The sequence below is a fragment of the Salmo salar genome, chromosome ssa17, assembly GCF_905237065.1.
Source record: "Salmo salar chromosome ssa17, Ssal_v3.1, whole genome shotgun sequence".
Lineage (NCBI taxonomy): Eukaryota > Metazoa > Chordata > Actinopteri > Salmoniformes > Salmonidae > Salmo > Salmo salar.
The window spans coordinates 54,215,453-54,236,283 of NC_059458.1; the positions used below are offsets into that span (position 1 = coordinate 54,215,453).

General features: G+C 44.6%; 3 protein-coding genes across 3 annotated transcripts; all 3 read right to left on the reverse strand.

Annotated features, from left to right (window-relative positions):
* Window positions 1-29: 29 nt before the first annotated feature.
* LOC106576083 (cAMP-dependent protein kinase type II-beta regulatory subunit) lies at window positions 30-6,713 on the reverse strand. The gene is made up of 11 exons (XM_014152968.2): window positions 6,121-6,713; window positions 5,501-5,536; window positions 4,933-4,988; window positions 4,565-4,648; window positions 4,335-4,441; window positions 3,641-3,794; window positions 3,200-3,301; window positions 2,647-2,721; window positions 2,493-2,561; window positions 1,985-2,126; window positions 30-1,816 (listed from the first exon to the last, which is right to left on the reverse strand). The coding sequence occupies exons 1-11, from the start codon at window positions 6,398-6,400 to the stop codon at window positions 1,680-1,682; spliced, it is 1,242 nt and encodes a 413-aa protein (XP_014008443.2). The 5' UTR covers window positions 6,401-6,713; the 3' UTR covers window positions 30-1,679.
* A 431-nt stretch (window positions 6,714-7,144) lies between these two features.
* Window positions 7,145-11,427, reverse strand: bbs10 (Bardet-Biedl syndrome 10). The gene is made up of 4 exons (XM_014152970.2): window positions 11,262-11,427; window positions 10,765-10,996; window positions 8,269-9,147; window positions 7,145-8,176 (listed from the first exon to the last, which is right to left on the reverse strand). Exons 1-4 carry the CDS (start codon window positions 11,425-11,427, stop codon window positions 7,291-7,293), a joined length of 2,163 nt encoding a protein of 720 aa, XP_014008445.1. The 3' UTR covers window positions 7,145-7,290.
* LOC106576084 (phosphatidylinositol 4,5-bisphosphate 3-kinase catalytic subunit gamma isoform) lies at window positions 11,383-19,512 on the reverse strand. Its single transcript, XM_014152969.2, has 16 exons — window positions 19,291-19,512; window positions 18,246-18,639; window positions 17,869-18,131; window positions 17,327-17,684; window positions 16,835-17,130; window positions 16,116-16,645; window positions 15,666-15,900; window positions 14,667-14,876; window positions 14,191-14,272; window positions 13,991-14,094; window positions 13,667-13,813; window positions 13,495-13,585; window positions 13,235-13,365; window positions 12,636-12,747; window positions 12,256-12,413; window positions 11,383-12,110 (listed from the first exon to the last, which is right to left on the reverse strand). Exons 2-16 carry the CDS (start codon window positions 18,625-18,627, stop codon window positions 11,829-11,831), a joined length of 3,381 nt encoding a protein of 1,126 aa, XP_014008444.1. The 5' UTR covers window positions 18,628-18,639; window positions 19,291-19,512; the 3' UTR covers window positions 11,383-11,828.
* Between the last annotated feature and the right edge of the window lie 1,319 nt (window positions 19,513-20,831).

A 20,831-nucleotide genomic window follows, 5' to 3' on the forward strand; every position in this document is an offset into this window, starting at 1 on the left:
ACACAACAGTAAAACATGCAAATGGTCAATTATTTATACAAAACATAAGTTTATTGCAATGGAAATTCAAATAACAGTTAAGATGCTGAAAATACTCAGGAAATTAGGTGTATTGTAACAACATTACAGGAAAAATGGGAAACTGCAAAGCAAGTGGACCCTTAAAAAATATTAAATTAAAACAAATTGAAGTCTGTTTTTAAGTAAAGAACACTGACATTAACACCATGAAACAAGGAATGGCAGATACCTGTTGTTGGCATAGGTAATTATGTGCAGAGGTAGGCAAGATAAATCCTTTCAGTTGACTGATAAAACTGGTTTAGAGATTTACTTGCATTGAAGGTTGAACATCTATCTGACAATGTATTGGCAGGTTCAAATAATGACACTTACGAAATCTCTGGTTCAAAAAAGGCAAATACGGTACTAAGCTATTAAGGAGAGCAGTGCGTGAATTACAAAAACAACAATTTTCTTTTTTAACAGACTGTACCAAAGAAACTATGTACCAAACGTAGGTCTAGCAGCAATATGCAAAATGCTAAGAGAATTTCCCTATCTGATATTTCCCTTATGAAGACACCCTATGATTTACCTGTTGGAAATATTGACCTCAAAAACAGCTCCCCAAAACACCCACTGACACATCAGAAATCACATGGGAAAAGACACTATGTCAAAGAAACATCCTCTGACAACTAATTAACAGCTTATAAGACAATAACTAGTACAAGAATGAAGTAAGCAACACAGTCCATTAATTCATTGGTTCTGTCTAGACCAACTTCACATATGGATTTGTCAGGAAATACTGCCTTTTTAGCTACTGAGCACCAAGTTGTGTCAATGTCCCATTTGATTTAACAAATTGAATACACCTCAGTTTAACAAATGATATGCTACTAATGCTCTTCACCAACTAGATCAGAAATGCTTAACTCAGGACTATAACACTATTACAAACTTCAAGTACAATATGCATTTTTCAATTTAATCAAAAATAAGTTGACAACTGCAAATAAAAGGTACACTGAAATATACCACTACCAGCTCTATGTTGCTTTTTTGTTCTGGAAAAACTGTTGTTTTCATATGACATCATTGTCCAGACTAAAATGTTACTCGAAAAAGTAGCTACTACATCTGGGAGATAAGAAACAACAAGTGTAATCTTATTTCATTATGAATTCACATGCTTGTGGTAACATTTATAGGCGACAACAAAAAATAGCGACGTCTTTTTAAAGTGTTTTTCTGTGAGGGAAGGTTAAATGCTGGACAATAGATGACCCCAATGTTTCATTTTGAATCAAAAGCCGTAACGTACTTAATCTATTAGACAAACCTGATAGAAGTGTGTCTTAATAAGTACCATTTGGATATAAGGCCAGGAATGAATCTGAAGGTCACTATGCTCATGTTTCATACAAAATACTAAAACTATACAAATGGGATTCATCTCATATGAAGTCTGAGTTTGCAGTATGAACAAACCTCTGTCTATCTAAAATGGTCTGATTGCTAATACTGTAATATAAACACAGTTGGTGATGTGTGTTAAAGCAGACTGATAATAAAGAAGATCAGTACCAGGGGTATTTGGCCCCTCAGGAGAGTCTAGGAGTCCCTTGTTATAAAAACATCACGTCTCAGCCGTCTATGCCGAGTGTACTCTATCACGCGGTGTCGTTGTCGTGAATGCCGGTGTTACTTCCGAACAGCGTGGCCAGCTGCTCGTCGTAGTTGACGATGTTCCTCTTCATGATGTCCATGCAGGGGCCCAGCAGACGCTCAAACGCCTGCACGTCCATCACTAAAACGCACAAACACACAAACACAGACAAAAACACAAGGACAACCACATCAGCTGATGCTAAAGTAGCAAGGCTGTTGGATATCATCTAGACTAGAGAGCATGAGTATTGAGATCATTCCTGGAGGGCAGCGCTCCTCCAGCTGATTGCAGTCATTATCTACTTACCTAGACACTTGACGTTTCCTACAGCGTACGCTGAAGCAGCCCGGGGCTTGTTGGTGACCAGAGCCAGCTCTCCAAAGTACTGTCCCCTGGTGCACGTGGCAATCTCCACCTCCTCTTCCACCCCTTCTCCCTCCTTTTTCAACTGGGGGGACAGACAGTCAGACAATACAAGACATATAGTGGTTTCCATAGGACAGACAGTACTATGGACATGCTCTGTACCGGTGCTTTCAGCTCATTTTAACCTGTTAACACTAACTCCAGACATATTAACATGTGCGGGGCGGCAGGTAGCCTAGTGGTTAGAGCGTTGGACTAGTAACCGAAAGGTTGCAAGATCGAATCCCTGAGCTGACAAGGTAAAAATCTGTCATTCTGCCCCTAGGCTGTCATTGAAAATAAGAATTTGTTCTTAACTGACTTGCCTAGTTAAATAAAGGTTCAATAAAAACTAAATAAATGTGCATGAGTACGTATCAACAGTTCCAGAAACATAGAGTGGACTTACCTTGCTCGTATTCATCGTTATTCGTACTTGACCAGATTCTACTATGTAGAAACAGTTAGCTGTGGCCCCCTGGAAGAACAGCAACAGTTAGTTGCACCTCTTTCATTCTACATGGACTTTCTCCAAATACAGGGATAATGAGAGAGAGCACTACCTGAGCTATAATCTGTTCTCCATCAGTGTAGGTCTTGGAGGATAGAACATCCACCACACACATCCTCTCAGAGACCTGTCAGGACAAGAGAGAACAGTTGTGGTAGCTGTTATAATGCTCTACAGATGGTGTACATCATTATGCATTGTATATACCATAGAATGCAAAGTGTTAGAACTGTGCTATTAATGGATTTAGGGCTTGTAACATGCGTTTCACTGTAAGGTCTACACGGGTTGTATTCGTCGCATGTGACAAATACAATTTGATTTGATTATCAAGAGTGTCACTCAGTCAGAATCACTCTCCGAGATGTTCCAGGTTTGCATGGAATCATCCCAAATTAGTAGTTCTGACTTGTTCTTCAGGAGCTGATTATTATTAAATCAAATAATGGTCATTTATTTGACAATCCCTTGAAAATGGCACGCAGTTGTCAATGGTTTTAGCGGAGCTGAAGGTCTCCTTGCCCCCCCCCCAGCAAGCAAATCGAACATTCTGCACCTTACTGGGAGGTTTACTGATAACCACCTATAGAGATCACAGTTGTTACCTGTAGGGATGTGAGCAGGGGCAGTGACTCGATGAAAGCCTCGTACATCTTCCTCTTCTTGTGGTTGTTCTTTACTATGATCCTCCTGAACATCAGTCGGTCCTGGGGTACATACAACATCACAGGCCTCAGATCATTTCAACCAAACACCACACTACATGGTTACTCCAGTAACCAAGTTGCTTCAACACTCAAGTCAGTTTTATCATTTTGTTCCCGTAATGGTTAAGATTCTGATTTCAAGTTAGTAGGCTGATGCCTTCAGACAACTAAGGCATGTTGGCATGTTTTGCTTTAGGCATCACTTCTGTAATTCACTCCACAATCTACTGGGGGGCATAGCCTACCATTCAAACAGTATGTAACAGCCTACCTACACATCCTCTCATCCATATCAGCTACAGTGCAATCCACTGGTTCACCCTACAGCCTTCAACCTACCATGCACCAGAGGGCTCCCACAGAGGTGGCAATGATGGTGGCAGCCCTGGGGGTGTTGTACATCAGGGCCAGTTCGCCAAAACTGCCCTGGTTGTCATAGGAACCCACCACACGCTCCACCTTATCTGATTTCATCAGGATGTCAAAGGTCCCTCTGGGAAATAAGGCAACATCATAATGATAAATGCATTAATTTCATAAGTATTTATTATATGGGAAAATCTTATATCGCACCCAACTCTGGCCAATAGTAGTGCATAATACAGGAAATAGATTTCAGACCCATCGGCGCCAGTATTTTTTGTAACCTTTATTTAACTAGGCAAGTCAATGACGGCCTATACCGGCCAAACCCGGACGACGCTGGGCCAATTGTGCGCCGCCCTATGGGACTCCCAATCACGGCCGGTTGTGGCTACTGCCTGGATTCGAACCAGGGTGTCTGTAGTGACGCCTCTAGCACTGAGATGCAGAGCCTTAGACCGCTGCGGCACTCGGGAGCAGCGTCTCAGAGTAGGAGTGCTGATCTAGGATCTGTCCATCTAATTATATTCATTATGATCTAAAATACAAAACTGATCCTAGAACAGCCCTTCTACTCTGAGACGCTTTGTGAATATGGGCCCCGGTCTCAAAAAGTGTTGTATAGACTGTCTAGTCTGTTTACAATGTCTTGATGAATCTGAAGTCCTACCTTTCGATAACATAGAAGTTATCCCCATCGTCATCCTGGTCTATAATGTGTTCGCCAGCCTCCACTGGCATCTCAAACATTGCATCCAGTACCTGGGACATCTGCTCCTGTTAACACAAACAGAGATATTTCAGTGCCACGGCACACAGCAGCATCCATATAGAATATTTGTTGACTTTTCCTCAATGCATTTGTTCAACCTATAGTCTTTCCACCCCACTTCACTTTACCGGGTCTAGGTTTTTGAACAGCAGAATGTCTTTGCAGGCCTCCTGTAGTCTGTGCCTCTGCTCATCGGTTTTAGGATGGGTGATCTTTTAGAGAGCAGAGCAGAGCCATAATTAGCATGTATTATTATAGCTAATGTATCAGGTTCATGTACAGAGTGCATACTGTCATCTAATCTCCTTCCCACCATGTTTCACTCAGCATCTGACTTCTTATGCTGAAATGTTATTTTGTTCCTGATAAATACACAAACGTTCAACCTAAACCAGTTTTGATCAACAATGGTTTGCAGTGGTCCAGCGGCATCACATCATTAGCTAACTTGAGGTTAAAGGTCAACCCCATAGTGATGAAGGTTAAGTGATCTTACCCTGGGCTCTTTGTCCTCCTCCTCCTCATCATCAGGGTTGAATGCTTCAGCACACACTGTAGAGAGGAACAAGAGTCATCACATTACACTTGAGTGCCTCATTCAGATTTCACTCAGGATTCCAAGAGTGCTTCCAACCACACCAAACCCAGGAGGTCACATAACCTGCAGTGTAATCCATTTCACCCAGCATTGTTTACGCCTGTAATGTCTATAGGTGAACATGCTGAACTCTAGACTGCTCCTGATACTTGAGTACTGTGTGCATTGAAAACCCCTCTGGCTAGCAGACAGACGTTTGTGTGATCCTGCTACAGTACTATTAACATATGTGATAGTGATGACAGCAGCAATTGCTGCTCTGACTGGATCAATAGTCCCAGCCACAGAGAGGATATCATTATGCCCATCAAACACACAACTTCAGATTTCATTTCCTTTCACTATCTGTAGAAAACACAGGAAAAGTGGGTACTTTTGTGGATGCAAAATACAAGGGACAACCAAACCAGAGTTCTTTAACTACACTATTATTAGATGACATAGCTAGAATATAAAACCTTCTTACCTGAAGACCTTCTCAAGAATCTGTTGATCACTGGAGCTAATAAAACAAAGTTACATGAAGATGAGATGTATTTTACTATGCTATAACCATGTAACAAGGTTCTGGCTTAACAGATAGAGCATTCTGATCTAAAATCACTGTTGATTGTTTTTAGCTAACGTTAGCAAGCTAACATGGAATGGATCTAGCTAGCTAACGCTACTGATGCTCACACAGGTCAGGATAGCAACTGACACTTTCAGAAAAATCTTTCCACTCCGCACTGGCCAAAGTAAACAATAGGGGTTATTCAAGGTTTTGGGATGGTAGCTAGATAGCCATTTCCCTTCGAGATGTGATTGTGAGTTCAATTGCCTTTTCTTGGCCTGGCATCTGTTACCCAGAAGTACAATTATCGCGAAAGTTGTCACTTCCCTCTGTCCATGAGGGATTCATGGTAAAATGGTCAGTAGATAACGTCAGCTTTCCTGACTACTATAACTATAGTGTAGTAGTAGCAAACCGTTAGTAAGCTTGGCTTTCTCAGTTGCTGCTACCGTAACGTCGTTAGCTAGCTATCAAGGTTAGCAGCAACACACAGGCTGTACTGACTTTTCTAGCAGAACGGTGAGGTTAGCTACCTACGAATTCCTCCTCCTCCTCATCATCTTCTTCATTTTCCGAATCAATTTGCATTGCCTCCTCGGCAAAATTGACCGCCCTTCCACTGCTAACATTACCACCAGGTCGACCGTTAGCCGAATTTCGGGCATTGTCAAAGGCGGATCCTCTCTGATTCTCCTTCAGTTGGATGAAATACTGCAAGGCAAAGTCCAGAAGGTCTCCTGGCTGATTCCTCAACACTTCCACTGTAAAGCTTTGCAACAGCTCGGTCAGTCCGTCTGGGATTTCAATACTCATTTTAATCGGTTTTAAGAGTCAGGCAAATAAAAAATACTACAAATAAAAAAATATATATTCCAGCTCAGGCTTGCAAGGGTTGACAGCTCACTTGAAAAATAATTCCACAGACACAGCCTTTTGTTACAAATGTTGTTGACGTTACACCCATTCTCAATTTCTGTTCATCTGTAGCTAGCTATAGCTCGCTAATTTAGCTACCGCCTTTTGATGAAAGCCGAATGAAAATGGCAGTGGAGACGCTAGCTAGCTAGCTCGCATCATTTTGCTGCTGGCTTCAGGAAACCCACGCATGTGACCCGGGTATCCATGACAACCACCCATCTAGAGATTGCGCACGCAGAATCATAGAAATAGAACAGTGAGCAGATCGGTCACCACTCCATCTCACTAGAGCATCGTTTTACCAGACAGTCCAGAACGTTTAGAAACGATTGGGATTTTACCATTCTCAAAATTCACATCAGTACATTATATACTTCGTCATGCATATTGACAGTATAGCGTAATATTTGATTTTTGGCATAACAATTGTCCTATGTAGGCCTACACTGTGAACCTTCATTTCACAAGGAGATTCCATTTGTAATTGATACATAAATACAGCAACTGACCTCCTTAGAAGTTAATGAATAAGAAAAAGTCTGGGTTGGGCAGTGTTTTCTCTACAGTGGAGCGGGGGAGAGGCGATGAAGGAAATGCTCTGTTCTGTCGCTGTAACAATGTAATATAACCATAGTCCTATTTCATCAAACAGAAATCGGATTTATTAACATACAAATTAATCTGCAAAGACATACTACACAAATAGATTACCTTTTCAAGCAGTGAATACGAAACATTTGGATGAACAATGAAACAAAAACACAAAGGAATTCAAGCATGAGTTCTCAGTCATCATCCTCCTCCTCTTCTCTCTGACAGGTGTGTGAGGTATTAGCGTGTAGTACAGTGTCCACAGACAGTAGACTCCTGAGACACTGTAGAACAGCCAGGACCAGTTGATACTTACAGGACACTGACTCCACACCTGAACTAGAGCCAGAGCTTGACCAAACCGTCACCTCGTTTACCCCTGACCCAGATCCTGACCCAGACATAGACCCTGACCCTGTGTCAGCCTGGACCATATTAGAACCATCCGCTGCCAGAACAGCACTCATTTCCGGCGAGTCCGGAGAGTTACCATGGTTACGTATGCAACTGAGAGTGTGTGCGTGAGCCTCCAGGTAGCGCCGAGGATTGTGGGAGTAGATCTGTCTGGGCACACTCAGTAGGGCCTCTGCTAGCATCTCCGAGACGGCAGGGTTGTCCAAGTGTGACAGAGTGTGTGTGTCTGTGTTTGACGAAGTGTGCGTGTCTGTGTGTGACGGAGCGTGCGTGTCTGTGTGTGACGGAGTGTTTGCGTGTCTGTGTGTGACAGAGTGTGTGTGTCTGTGTGTGACAGAGTGTGTGTGTCTGTGTGTGACAGAGTGTATGTGTCTGTGTGTGACAGAGTGTGTGTGTCTGTGTTTGCGCTGTAGGAGGGTGTGGTGTAACAGGAACTCAAAAGTCCCGCCCACGGAAATGGCACAATAAGGCTCCATCACGTCTGTGCGTGCAGTTCTCTCTGTAGCTCTAGTCCTGTGTTTGGGCCCCCAGGAGGTATGCAGCATGAGTAGAGCATCTCGTACAGCACATACACTCTGTTCCGTCTGGCCCTCTGTCAGTCCACACACAACCAGACTGTGGGGTCTGCCCCTGTCCTCTGCCTTAGGAAACCCCACATTGACGAACCTGGGAGAGAGAGAAAACCACATAATTAGAATAGTGTATGTGTGTGTGTGTGTGTGTGTGTGAGAGTGTGTGTAACTATCCTGTTACCATACCTGTGAGCTCCCAGCACCAGCGGCCGGCAGAAGGTAACCGTAGCAACGTGTTCCTGTCCAATCACAGCCCAGTCTGAGACAGGCTGGGCTCCACTGAGCACAGAGAACAAGGTGAGGTCCTCTTCACACACACACTCTAACACACACACCCCGTACCTCCCCACTGCAGCCAGGACGGCCTCTGACTGTCTGACTGATGAGAGGAGCAGAGACACTCCTAGATGCTGTAGAATGACACACACACTGTCTAACCTCCGCCCTAATCTCACACACACACTTTCTATCCCTCTATTAGCCCCACCCAGCTCCAGCACAGTTCCACCAATCAGCAGGCTGGGTTCCAGGGGTTCCGTCACCGCTAGGGCCCTGATTGGTCCATGGTCGCGGAGAGGGAGGGGTGTAGAGAAATCTGCATGTATGACCTGGCCCTCCAGCAGACGGGAACAGCCAATAGGGAAGCCTGATACTGCTGTGTGAAGAGCAGGGAAGTGTTCGTTAATGAAGTCGCCATGGCAGCTCCAATGCGAGAGCAGCTCACAGGTCAGTTGGCTGATGATTTCAGCATGAGTAGGGCTGAGCCGGGTGTGAAGGAAAGCACTGAGTAGGCGACACAGAGTGTGTGTGTCTGTTTGTCCTGGGTTGTGTGGGTCTGAAAGGGAGGAGCCATGTGGAGCCACTCCAACAGTGATGACATCACTGAGCTCGTCCAATCCGAAGGCCAGCAGAGCTTCAGCCAAACGCTTGGCGCCTGCGCCTTCCTGGCGGGCTTTTCGGGTGTGTTTCTGTATCTCCCGTAGCAATGAGGCGAGCAGCAGGACGAAGGTCTTGGAGCCATCTCCTGTCACCGAGCTGTGTCTCCTCACACACTCCACCACCATCCTACACACACACACACACACACACACACACACACACACACAGATTGAGATTTCACAAAGTACTGTAAGCGTGAACGTGTGTGTGTGTGTATATATATGTATGTACACTACCGTTCAAAAGTTTGGGGTCACTTAGAAATGCCCTTGTTTTTGAAAAAATAAGCCATTTTTTTGTCCATTAAAATAACATCAAATTGATCAGAAATACAGTGTAGACAGTCAGAGTATGTGAGCGGAGCTGGAGCGGAGCTGGAGCGTGCCCTATTTAACTGGTGTGGATCAAGATTCCCAAAGGCTGGTGCATCGGTCTTCTCGCCCGCTCCAATAGCGCTCCAGTATACAATCACTTCACGAGCTCAGGGCATGCCTGGCCCAGCATGCATTTGTAGTCTACTTGTGTGCTGCTATAGCTCCTTACTTTAGCTACTGTCATGGTTTGCTAAATATTTTCATAAACAGACTGATAAAACACACCGGTGCAAAATCAAGGTGTCTTACAAAGATGAGGACCAAGAGCAAGAGAGGGAGTGTGGTGATGTAGTGTCCACAACTAAATAATAATTGCGGAATCTGAAAAGGCACATATCCCGAATACATGATGGTGTACTTACTACGTGCTAAAAGAAAGGAACGAGGTGAGTAGCTAATTAAGTTTCATTGTAGCAAAGTATATACACATAACAAATCAGATCTCTGAAAATGTTCCTTCATTTTTGTTAGATTATCTATACAATAGGCCATAATTGATTTTCATATTCCAACTTTCAAGGCGCTTTCTGTTTTTGATTGGGTTGTTTGACTAAAAACCTTTAGGCCTACCTATAGAAGAAGAAAATAACAACTCTGTATCCCTGCCCAGCCTGCCAAGAGTGGCCAAAAGGGTTGTTTAGCATCCCCAGTGGCTCTGCAAGCTCAGAGAGGATATTCTCCACTGCTGGCACCATCACATGAGCATGAAGCCACAGACTCCGGCCAAACTGGTGTTTCTAAAAATGAATTCCTAGGAACTCTAGACTGAGCCTAATAAGGACTTTTTCATTTAAGTCACAGCTTATATGCACAATTTATAGACTATAATGATTTAATACAACAAACCTTTGTTAAAATGCTGAGCGCTTAATGTCCCTGACTCCCTACCAGCCTAGTGTGTTCACAATATATTTATTTGTAGGTTATAGCCTTGAAATAATTTTAATACAGCGTAAATAATCAATTTTCATTCCTACTTAGTCTCCCTGTCTGGCTCCTGACCTATTTAGAGTGTTTATATGCTGTTTAATATGACATGTAGCCTATTTGAAATTATGAGTGCTTCTTACATTCACCTTTTCATGTTTATTAAAGGACTTTTTAATCAAATCATATGGTTTGGTTTCAATGCTTCAAAACAAAATAGTAGACCAGGTAGTCAAAAAATATGTAGGTGTTCGTTAAATTGTCATTTTAATAAATGGAGCGAATTTGGAGTTGCAGTTTTTTTCCTGTGAGCTGTGAGTGGGTTTTAGTGGGCGGTTTGAATGGACGTGGAGCGCTGGAGCTGTGGGCCGGCATCTCTCCATGAGCAATGAGCGAGATTTCCAACCGCTTAACTCCACTCACATACTCTAACTTGTGTTACCTGGCCAGCGGGTGTTCCACCCGCAGGGCTGTGAGGATGCGTGTTCCGTGGCGGGTCAGCAGAGTTTGCCCCGTGTCCCGTGTGAACAGCACCTGTCCTCCATCAGGACCAAAGCTCCTCCGGATCACTGCCTCCAGGACACTCACTGTCTGCAGTACGGAGTCCAGCTGCAGACACTGAGGCTGCAACCGCATCCCCATCCCCCAAGACCTGAGAGATGGAGAGAGGCTACCTGTCCAGGACACACAGACACAATTGGGTTAGCTGGGATTCACTGGCTTCAATGTCAATCATTGGATTACACTGGGCTCGGGCGACATGGGGTGGCGCTGCACACATTACACATGAATTGAAGTAGCTAGCTAGCCTACTCCGATACTGCGCGCCTGATCCCCAACCTCTTTTATCTTGATGAGTGAAAGGTCACTTTATGGTAAAACTATACTGACTACATCCACGATAAAACACCGAAATTCTGATTGTTTACGTGAACTCACCTTGCTGTGGAAAAACTTCCTTTGGTTTCCTAGATACCTCTTCCTCTGATGGGGTTGGTAAATCACTCCGTTTACAATCTGCATGTCGCCCTCTAGCGACGGGAGGTAATATATAACTATATTTCTCTACGATCAGGTTTATTATGGTATTGCCACCATCAGTCATGCAAGTCTGATGTTATATTAACAGATGATACAATCGGCTTCAGTGCATTAGGAAGCGAACAGGAGTCAATATTTATGTATAACTCATAAACATATTGTAAGATCAGGTTTTGATCTTGAAAGTGCAAAAATAAGACTGGTACTGTATACAGTCCATGGTACAGTCAATGAGTAATGTATTGGAACAACTGGTTACATCATTGAGAAGGGTTGACAAACCTTTAGATCCAGACTTTGGTCTCTGACTATATCTCACTCTCTCCTTATTTGGGAGTCTAATCAACATAGTAATTGTACCTAAAGTGGTTTACAGTTTATCACATATGTGGCCCTTGTGGGATTCGAACCCATCACACTGGTGTTGCCAGCCCACTAAGCCATTGGCACCACAAGGGGAGCCCCCTAAGACGAGCGTTTATCCCCCCCCTGCTTGATGCCCAGCACCAGGTGCAGGAACCAGTTGAACTGCACGGTCCAGCCCTTGTCCCTGCAGATCTCTATCTGGTCCAGCAGGTGGCGCTGTGCCTCCTCCTCCGGCCGGCCCACAGTCAGCGCTTCGCGGATGTACTCGATGTCTTCTTTGCTGGTGAGCTGAGGCATGCCCGTCATCAGCATCATGGAGAACAGGATGACGAGGAGGTTGGTGTGATGCCTCAGAGCCAGGTAGGCCCGCACACACACATCCTGGGAGAGAGGGGGTAGGTATGTGTTAGTACTCTAGATGAGATAAATACTCTAGTTAAGTGTGTGTGTGTGTGTGTGTGTGTGTGTGTGTGTGTGTGTGTGTGTGTGTATTTTTACTAGTTAGACAACAAGTTAGTTTGAGTACCTGGAACTTCTGGAAGTGTGGGCTGCTCTTCTTCCCTGATGTGCCCATGACATAGAGGAAGTCAGGGGTGAGGACGAAGGGAACCCTCTCCTTACTGATACCCAGGAAACTCTTATAGTTCCCCAGTATGTGGCCAAAGTCTATGTGGAACAGGTTACCTGAGGGCAGACACATCAATGGGGAAAAAAGCATGTTATAGATCAACCATCCAATACATCAGAAACAAATTACTACATTCAGATGAACAGATAATCACTTTCTATAGGTTCACCCACATATATAGAATATTGTGGAATGTATTCCTAATGTTTTGGCAGCCACTTAAAGCCAAGTACTGTATCATGTTTGTGCTATAGGGAGATGAGGATGAGCTCTGGTACCAGATTCAGTGATCATGATGTTGTCGTTGTGTCTGTCTCCTACCCCCAGCACGTAGGTGGCCACACAGTACCCTCCACAGGAGAACACAAACCTCTCCACTGCCTGCTGGAACTACAGGGAGAGAGAGAGACACACACACACACACACAAAGAGAGAGAGAGACAGGGAGAGACAGAGAAAGACAGCAAAAGAGAGGGAGAAGGGAAGTGATAGAGACAGAGTGGAGGAAATGAAGAGCATTTGTGAGCTACAATTTCATACAACCAGCTCTGCTCGATTATTTCCACAGACAACATTGGAGCAAACACAGGTACTCAAACCGTGTTTCATCTTTCTCTATTTATCTGCTAGTGTTGTGGTAGCTTCTGTGGTATACCTTCACCCTAAAGCTATGGAGACTGCTGCATTGGGATATTTCTAAACGGCCAATGTGGAGGTGCTTCAGCCTACACAGTCTGAGTATACATGAATAGTGCTGCAGACAAAGCCCTGGGTAACAGGAAATGTAGCAGGTGTGTTTCCTTCCCCCTTTGCGGCGCAGTTATATCCTCTACAGCGGAGATGCTGCAGCACCGTGGGAGTAAATCTAGCGAGCTACCTTTTCCTCGCTCACACACTTGTCCCGCAGCCATTGGTTGAGGATCTCGTCCTTGAACGCTCCTGTGCTTCCCACAACGCTCTGCTGGATGTTGGCAATAGTGGTGGCATCCTTCACTATCTCAATCATCCCTAGAGAGAGAGCAAGAGAGATGCTTATTTAATTAGAAATGGCACATATATATATATATATTATGTACAGTATATGTTGTAATATATTATTATTAATGCGTCATGACAGTGTAAAGTCAGTTGACATACCTATTTTATTCCCAGTAGAGATACAGCCGTAGGGCAGTAAGGACAAGTCCAAAGACTCTTCCTCCCATATGGACTCCATGATCAGCAGAATCTAAAAAGAGGAGCACTTACTTGTCATGGAACATTTGGTGGACAGTTTTGCCTAACCCATTGAGAAAGCAAGCCCGCACACCTGTAGAATGAGCATGTCCTGCCTGAGGTCATCCCCGTCCTTAAATATGACCCCGATGGTGTCACTGGACAGGGTGGTGGGGTCAGCCCTCTTAAACTGCAGCCACAGCGGTCTCTTCTTAGAGGCCATCACCTTACACTGCTCTATCTGAAGAGAGGGACCCATGTTTAAAGTGAAACACAGGAGAGAATGGAGGAGTATGAATACAATTAGTGGAGGATACAGGAAATGATGGTGAAGAAAGGGATGGAGACAAGCGAGAAGAGACTTGCAGGAAAATAAGAGGGGGGTAGAATAGAGATGGATAGGTATTTTTCCACTCACCACCAGAGCACCAGCCCGTAGACCCGGGTCATAGGGCACTCTGAAGCTCTCTGGCAGCCCAGACGTCTGCAGATTCTCCAGCTTCTGACGCAGCTGGAACACAACTGAACATAACACCGGGACTCACTACATATTCATTTATATAGGAATTTATCTCCACCTCTTATACGAGGTACGTTGACTTGAGGCGACAGGCTCACCTTGTGCAGAAACATCATATTTCTCAGCAGACATGGCCTTTATCTCCCTGGTGACTTTCTGCAGGGCTTCTGTTATCTCCACCTGTTGATGATAACGAATCGGATTATTCTTTATTCAGGTCCTCGTTATCTGACACTGACCTAGTCTTTTTAAAATCAGTCTTTTATATCCTTGAATTATTTGTATACGGTATATTTTATTGTGAGGAGTGTTGAGATGTTTTAATAAAGTTGTGTTTGAAGGTAAAGCTCTGAAGAAAGATGTGGGGAAGATCCACCTGACGTGCCGGCCTCAGCCCTCCGAGGAGTCCACACAGTACCAGAGGTACCTCAACTACCTGACTGGCTACGACGTCAAAGCCTTACAGTCACATTATACGGAGGAGGAACTCTCCTCACCCACTCCTACTGTGTCCGATCACACATCACACCGTACTCTTGTTTACGGCTGGGGTCAAGGCTATACGATCACCCACCTGGCATCTGAAGTCCTGCAGCATGTCCTCTCCACAGCCTCGGAGGTAGGCTTCCAGCAGCACAGCGTACCTCTGCTGGTAGTGCATGGACTGGGTGATCTCACTCCTCAGGAACCAGAAAAGGAAATGACCTATCCTCTTACTCCTGAGAGCTCTCTTCAGCAGGAACCTAGCCAGGGCACTGTCATGGTACGGCTCAAACTTCACAGCCTGAAAAACACAGAGGAGCACACATATGCATTTTTCTCAACATAAACACATCATAAATGCAAGCGAAATGTTTCACTAAACTGTAATGCAACACATTATAAAGTATCTTCCAGTTTGGGGATTTGTTCATACTCACACTGTTTTGCATGTTTAACCAAGGCCTCATTGTTGACAGTAGAGACAGTTATTTGACTCTACAGTGACGAATGGCACATGCAAAACTGCCCACAGGTGCTCCCTTCTGGGAAAATACTAGGCAGTGTTGTCTGTAAAGGTTGTTATTGTGTTTTTTCCTGGTCAATGTATTAAACAACTACTTGTTTTTATGTGTGCTTCTACACTCAGAGACAGGTAGACCAAACACCTATGACTAGGGCGGTTTAGTCATTCTCTTCATGAATCTTGTCCTGGAGGCAGCTCTGCAGAGTGGTCACTAGCTAGCACAGCCACAAAGTCATAAAATCAGATTTTAAACCTAACCTTAACCAAACTGCTAACCATAATGTGTAAACCTAACCTTAAATTTAGACCAAAAAAGCAAATGTTTGCTTTAATGAATTTTTACAATATAGCTAATTTTGACTTTTCAGCGGGCCTATCTAAAGTGAAATCGCTCTGTTCTGCCTCCGGGACAAGAGTCATGACAATAAATGCCAACTTGCATGACTAGGGCTGGGTAACGAAACCCAGTTCCTCTATGGCACAGACCGAATCTTGACAGAACCAAGACTGAAACACATCAGACATTTCTCAGACAAATTTTGGTTCCAAGAAGTCCGACTAACTCACCTGGACCAGCTGCAGCAGGTATCTCAGAACGTCGTCGTCCCCCAGGGTCTCCAGCTTGCGTACGGCCATAGAGCGGACGTGAGCGTCAGAGTAGTGGCAGTCTAACAGCTGCATGGCCAGGCCCACATCCAGCACACTACGGTCCCACACAGAGCTCCTCTCCAACAGCCTATGGGTGGCTAGGACAGCCTCCTGTCTACCCCACAGCACAGAGCCCAGCAGCTTGGGGTATGCCCTGGGAGGAGACAGTAGCGAGATTTACAACATTTCAATAAAACTCCTAAAAATTGCACTGAATCATATTCACAGAAAGATCTCTGTGATACTCTTACAGGAAACATATTAAGAACGATGGAATTGCGATGAAACAAGTGCTTCTGTGTTATAAACTCAGATTACTCAAACTTATTCAGTAATATAGTATTAGATGACCATGCCTTTCAGTCTTACCTGGGGTGACGCATACACTCCTGTCTGAAGTGCCACAGCAGCTCTTTGTCTTCTTGGCTGAGAGGGTGCAGTGGATCTGTCTCAACAATTGCCTCGAATTGCTTCCTCAGGTGGTTAGGCATCTCCCTTTGCCCCCTCTCCCCTCCCTCGGCCTCCCGACCCTCCCCCCCAGCCACCTTGCCCTCCCTGCTCTTGGGCAGGGCCACTGGGTAGCAGTACTTGTCCAGCAGGATGGCTATGGCCATGGAGGAGGCCTTGTCTGGGTTGGTGGCTGAGGTCAGCTTGTCTGCATTGACGCTGCTGTTGTCCTCAGTCTTCTCAGGCATCTTCCACATGTGGAGGATGAACTCTCCCTGGCGCAGCAGCGAGCGGTGGTCCACCAGCAGCAGGTTGACGTAGTACAGCAGACGACTCTTAGTCTTACTACCATCATGGCTGCCGCTGCTACCGCCACCTGGGGATCCTCCATTGTCCTGGTAGGAGGAGGAGGTGCCCTTAGAGATCTGGGTCTGGGCCTTCCCACAGGACACCTGGGTAGAGGAGAAAAGAGAACAGAGTTAAATTGTAATGAATTGAATTAAGTTGTGATTCATTTTATATTCTCCAAATAATAGACTGGTATTCTACAAAAAAATCCCACAACAAAGATGTTGGCTAAAGTAAATATAGATACGGCTGCCAGACTAAACCAATAAACCTTATACAGTTTACCAGTTTACCTGTAGGCTGAGGCGAGCCCCCTTGGGCAGGTCTCTGATGCGTATATTGAACTCCAGCCAGGTGTTCCACAGCACCTCCTCAGTGAAAGCCTTGGAGGAGGTTCTGTCCTGAGCCAGGAGCTGCTGGCCATGGAAGATACTGGCCTCCACATACACAATCAGCTCTGGGTTCCTCGGCAAAGCCGGGATGTCTATGCCCAGGACTTTAACCCTGAACTTCCTGTGACAGTCCCACAGAGAGATGGTGAAGACCCGCTCGTGGTCTTTCTCGTCGATGGTCAGCTGCTCATGAGTGCCTGTTGGAACAGAGGAATATGAATCATCTTAATCATCAAAGAAATACTTCCCACAGTAAAATCATGTGCTATAATATTGTTTATTGTGGCACAACTCTATGGGCTAGGGGAGTTTGTTTACTTGAAAAGCACATATTGTAATCTATTGGTGAAATATTCTGATAAGATTACTAGGGGAATGTTGATGCTAGCTTACCTGCCACTCCAGTACAGTCATCCACCTGTGCCCAGTCCTCTCTCTGGACTAGGTCTTGACCCGGATTAGGAGCCGACTCCAGAACCAGATGGATCTCCTCCCCGTTCTTCAGACACTGTCGGACCCAGTGGAAGTCCCTGACCGGGTGGTTCCCATAGATATACTCTTCCCTGCCACACACCCTCAGGACGTAGTCTCCCTCACACACATCCTCAGGAACTCCCAGCAGAGCCCTCTTATTGGAGATCTTCGTAAAGAAGGTCTGGAGCACCTGGACGGGCGTGTCGTCGATGGACACCTTGATGGTCTGGCTGGCCTTGTTCCTGTGAATGACCAGCAGGATGTGGCTGTTGGTCACCTAGAATCAAATATTATTCAATCTTTAATGATCCATGATACAGAGACAACGGAAATTGGCAATTTTTTGCTGTCCCAGTACCCAGCTACATCACCCAACACAGAACAGGCTGGGAGCAGGCAAGAAGCAGAGGGTCGCCCCGCAGAGCTGCACCCCTGGAGCAGCCAGGTTAGGGGTTAGATACCTTGGTGAGCAGGTACTCCGGGAGGTGCTTGGATGTGATCCAAGGGTCCATTGAGTATAGTTTGGGGTCCCGGTCGGACAGCTCGTTCTTGCGGGGTGTGAGGAGCTTCCTCCGGGTGAACTCCAGCTCGTCATCGTGCACGTTGCTGACGTCGGTGACGTCGTAGCCAATCAGGTAGTTGAGGTACCTCTGGTACTGTGTGGACTCCTCGGAGGGCTGAGGCCGGCACGTCAGGTGGATCTTCCCCACATCTTTCTTCAGAGCTTTAGATTCAAACACAACTTTATTAAAACATCTCAACACTCCTCACAATAAAATATACCGTATACAAATAATTCAAGGATATAAAAGACCGATTTAAGACTTAAAGCTTCTACCTTTCCAGTAGCGGATGCAGTCCAGGGTCTGAAACACCTGGTGCTTATCGTAGATCTCACACCAGTTGCCCTTCTTCTGGTAGAGCAGGATGCAGTGGTCAGGGGAGTACTTCTGATAGAACTCAGGGCACAGGTTGGTGGCTACTACCCTCAGCCACACTTGGGCTTTCACCTGCTCCACCGTCCAGTTCCCAGCCACCTCCAGGAGCAAGGTGTCCGGGCTGCGGCTACTCTTAGTGGTGGTGGGGAGGACGAACTCGATGGCTATCTGGTCCATGGCCACGGAGAAGGTGGAGGTGAAGGCTTTCATCTTTCTTCTCCTCCGGATCTGTTCTCTAAGGACTACAGGTTGAGGTTCTTCATCGCTCACTTGCTGTTCCATAACACGAGTTATCTATTATCAATGAAGAATAAAATACATCAGTTTAGATTAGAATAGATGGATGCATAAGGGATGTTAAATGTAGCATGTATAATTATCTCATGTTTGTAAACACAGCCTATAATAAGATACTCTATCATGATATGTTATGCTCATAATAATTCTATTTTTTTATGATGGTGTATATAAATCTTATTCAACTTCTTTCAGATGAACTTCTCTGCATAGGAAGTTGCAAAGCAGGAAGCAAGGAGAAGCACTGACAGCAGTAACAACGTATCAACCCCATACAGTCATTGCTATCAACTCATCAAAAGAACAGAAATGTTGCACTAAAATTGAGTAACCAGAATTTGGCAACATTGTAAATTACACCTTAGTCATTTCAGAACATTTTTCCAAAAACGATTCAATCACAACTTGAAATGAAATTGACAAGTCTCCTACACCTGCCCACAAAAACAAACCTACAGCATATAATAAAATCATACATTATTAAAAAAATTCAACAATTATTGGTGAAACTTCAATATAGAGATAGTTTCCCATGAGCAAATCCAGAGCCGTTAGATTTCAAAAACAGAAAGTAACGGTAATTTATTGCCGATTACATGCGCCAGGGAAAGTATGAAAGCCAGAGAAAACCATATGGAGAAAACTTACCGCTCAGTAGACCTAAACACACTAACGCCAGCAGAAATATGACACGGTTTGTCACTAGGCATTTGTAAATAATTGTACAATGGTCCCAGTTTCTCCGTAGTTCATGTTGAGTCCGAAGAAGTGGTACTAAAACTTTCTGTCGGCTATTCCACTCACCCCTCCTTGTTATGTATGAAGCCGAGTCCGATGCAAGCCTACATGTTGTGCTCTTATTGGTCGCTCAGAGTCGCCATAACTGTAGTTTTGAGGGAACTGGACTACAGAAACCCACAGCCAAATAATGCCGTTATGATTATGCAATTTCATTGCATAATCATAAATATAACATATTTTTTTGGCTGTTATAAACTGGGATAAGTATGTTATTGTTTCCATGCCAAGACTGGTGCATTTATATTCATATTCCATTGTCATGTTCACTAAAAACGTTTTCTCCTGAAAAGAAAAAGAAAAAGGAAGCATTTGTCATTCTCCGGCATGGTATTATTTCATACTATTATATCAAACTAGCAAAGATTCTAAGCTAAACAGTTTTTGCATGATGAGTGTTCTTATTGAATCCCATCAGTTACAACCAATATATAAATAATAATAATAAATAATTTTAAAAAAATATAGGCCCTACACCCAAACAAGGGCACTGCGTTCATCCACCTCTGGCCTGCTGGCCCCCCTACCTCTGAGGAAGCACAGTTCCCGCTCAGCCCAGTCAAAACAGTTCGCTGCTCTGGCACCCCAATGGTGGAACAAGCTCCCTCACGACGCCAGGACAGCGGAGTCAATCACCACCTTCCGGAGACACCTGAAACCCCACCTCTTTAAGGAATACCTGGGATAGGATAAAGTTATCCTTCTAACCCCCCCCCCTTAAAAGATTTAGATGCACTATTGTAAAGTGGTTGTTCCACTGGATATCATAAGGTGAATGCACCAATTTGTAAGTCGCTCTGGATAAGAGCGTCTGCTAAATGACTTAAATGTAATGTAAATGTAATATATATATATATATATATATACACACACACACAGTATCTCACAAAATGACTACACCCCTCACATTTTTGTAAATATTTGAGTATATCTTTTCATGTGACAACACTGAAGAAATGACACTTGCTACAATGTAAAGTAGTGAGTGTGCAGCTTGTATAACAGTGTAAATTTGCTGTCCCCTCAAAATAACACAACACACAGCCATTAATGTCTAAACTGCTGGCAACAAAAGTGAGTACACCCCTAAGTGAAAATGTCCAAATTGGGCCCAATTAGCCATTTTCCCTCCCCGGTGGCATGTGACTCGTTAGTGTTACAAGGTCTCAGGTGTGAATGGGGAGCAGGTGCCTGTTAAATTCGGTGTCATCGCTCTCACACTCCCTCATACTGACTGGTCACTGGAAGTTCAACATGGCACCTCATGGCAAAGAACTCTCTGAGGATCTGAAAAAAATAATTGTTGCTCGACATAAAGATGGCCTGGGCTATAAGAAGATTGCCAAGACCCTGAAACTGAGCTGCAGCACGGTGGCCAAGACCATACAGTG

Coding starts and splice junctions, on each gene's coding strand:
- LOC106576083 (XM_014152968.2), bottom strand. CDS start 6,400: ATGAGTATTGAAATCCCAGACGGACTGACCGAGCTGTTGCAAAGCTTT. Junction 3,302..3,640: donor TGGGAGCCCTCTGGTGCATG/GTAGGTTGAAGG, acceptor TATGTACCCCAG/GACCGACTGATGTTCAGGAG. Junction 1,817..1,984: donor AGGAAACGTCAAGTGTCTAG/GTAAGTAGATAA, acceptor TGTGCGTTTTAG/TGATGGACGTGCAGGCGTTT.
- bbs10 (XM_014152970.2), bottom strand. CDS start 11,427: ATGACTGATGGTGGCAATACCATAATAAACCTGATCGTAGAGAAATAT. Junction 10,997..11,261: donor GGAAGTTTTTCCACAGCAAG/GTGAGTTCACGT, acceptor TGTCCTGGACAG/GTAGCCTCTCTCCATCTCTC. Junction 8,177..8,268: donor CTGGTGCTGGGAGCTCACAG/GTATGGTAACAG, acceptor TCTCTCTCCCAG/GTTCGTCAATGTGGGGTTTC.
- LOC106576084 (XM_014152969.2), bottom strand. CDS start 18,627: ATGGAACAGCAAGTGAGCGATGAAGAACCTCAACCTGTAGTCCTTAGA. Junction 17,131..17,326: donor TGACTGTACTGGAGTGGCAG/GTAAGCTAGCAT, acceptor CTGTTCCAACAG/GCACTCATGAGCAGCTGACC. Junction 13,366..13,494: donor CTCTACTGGGAATAAAATAG/GTATGTCAACTG, acceptor CTCTCTCTCTAG/GGATGATTGAGATAGTGAAG.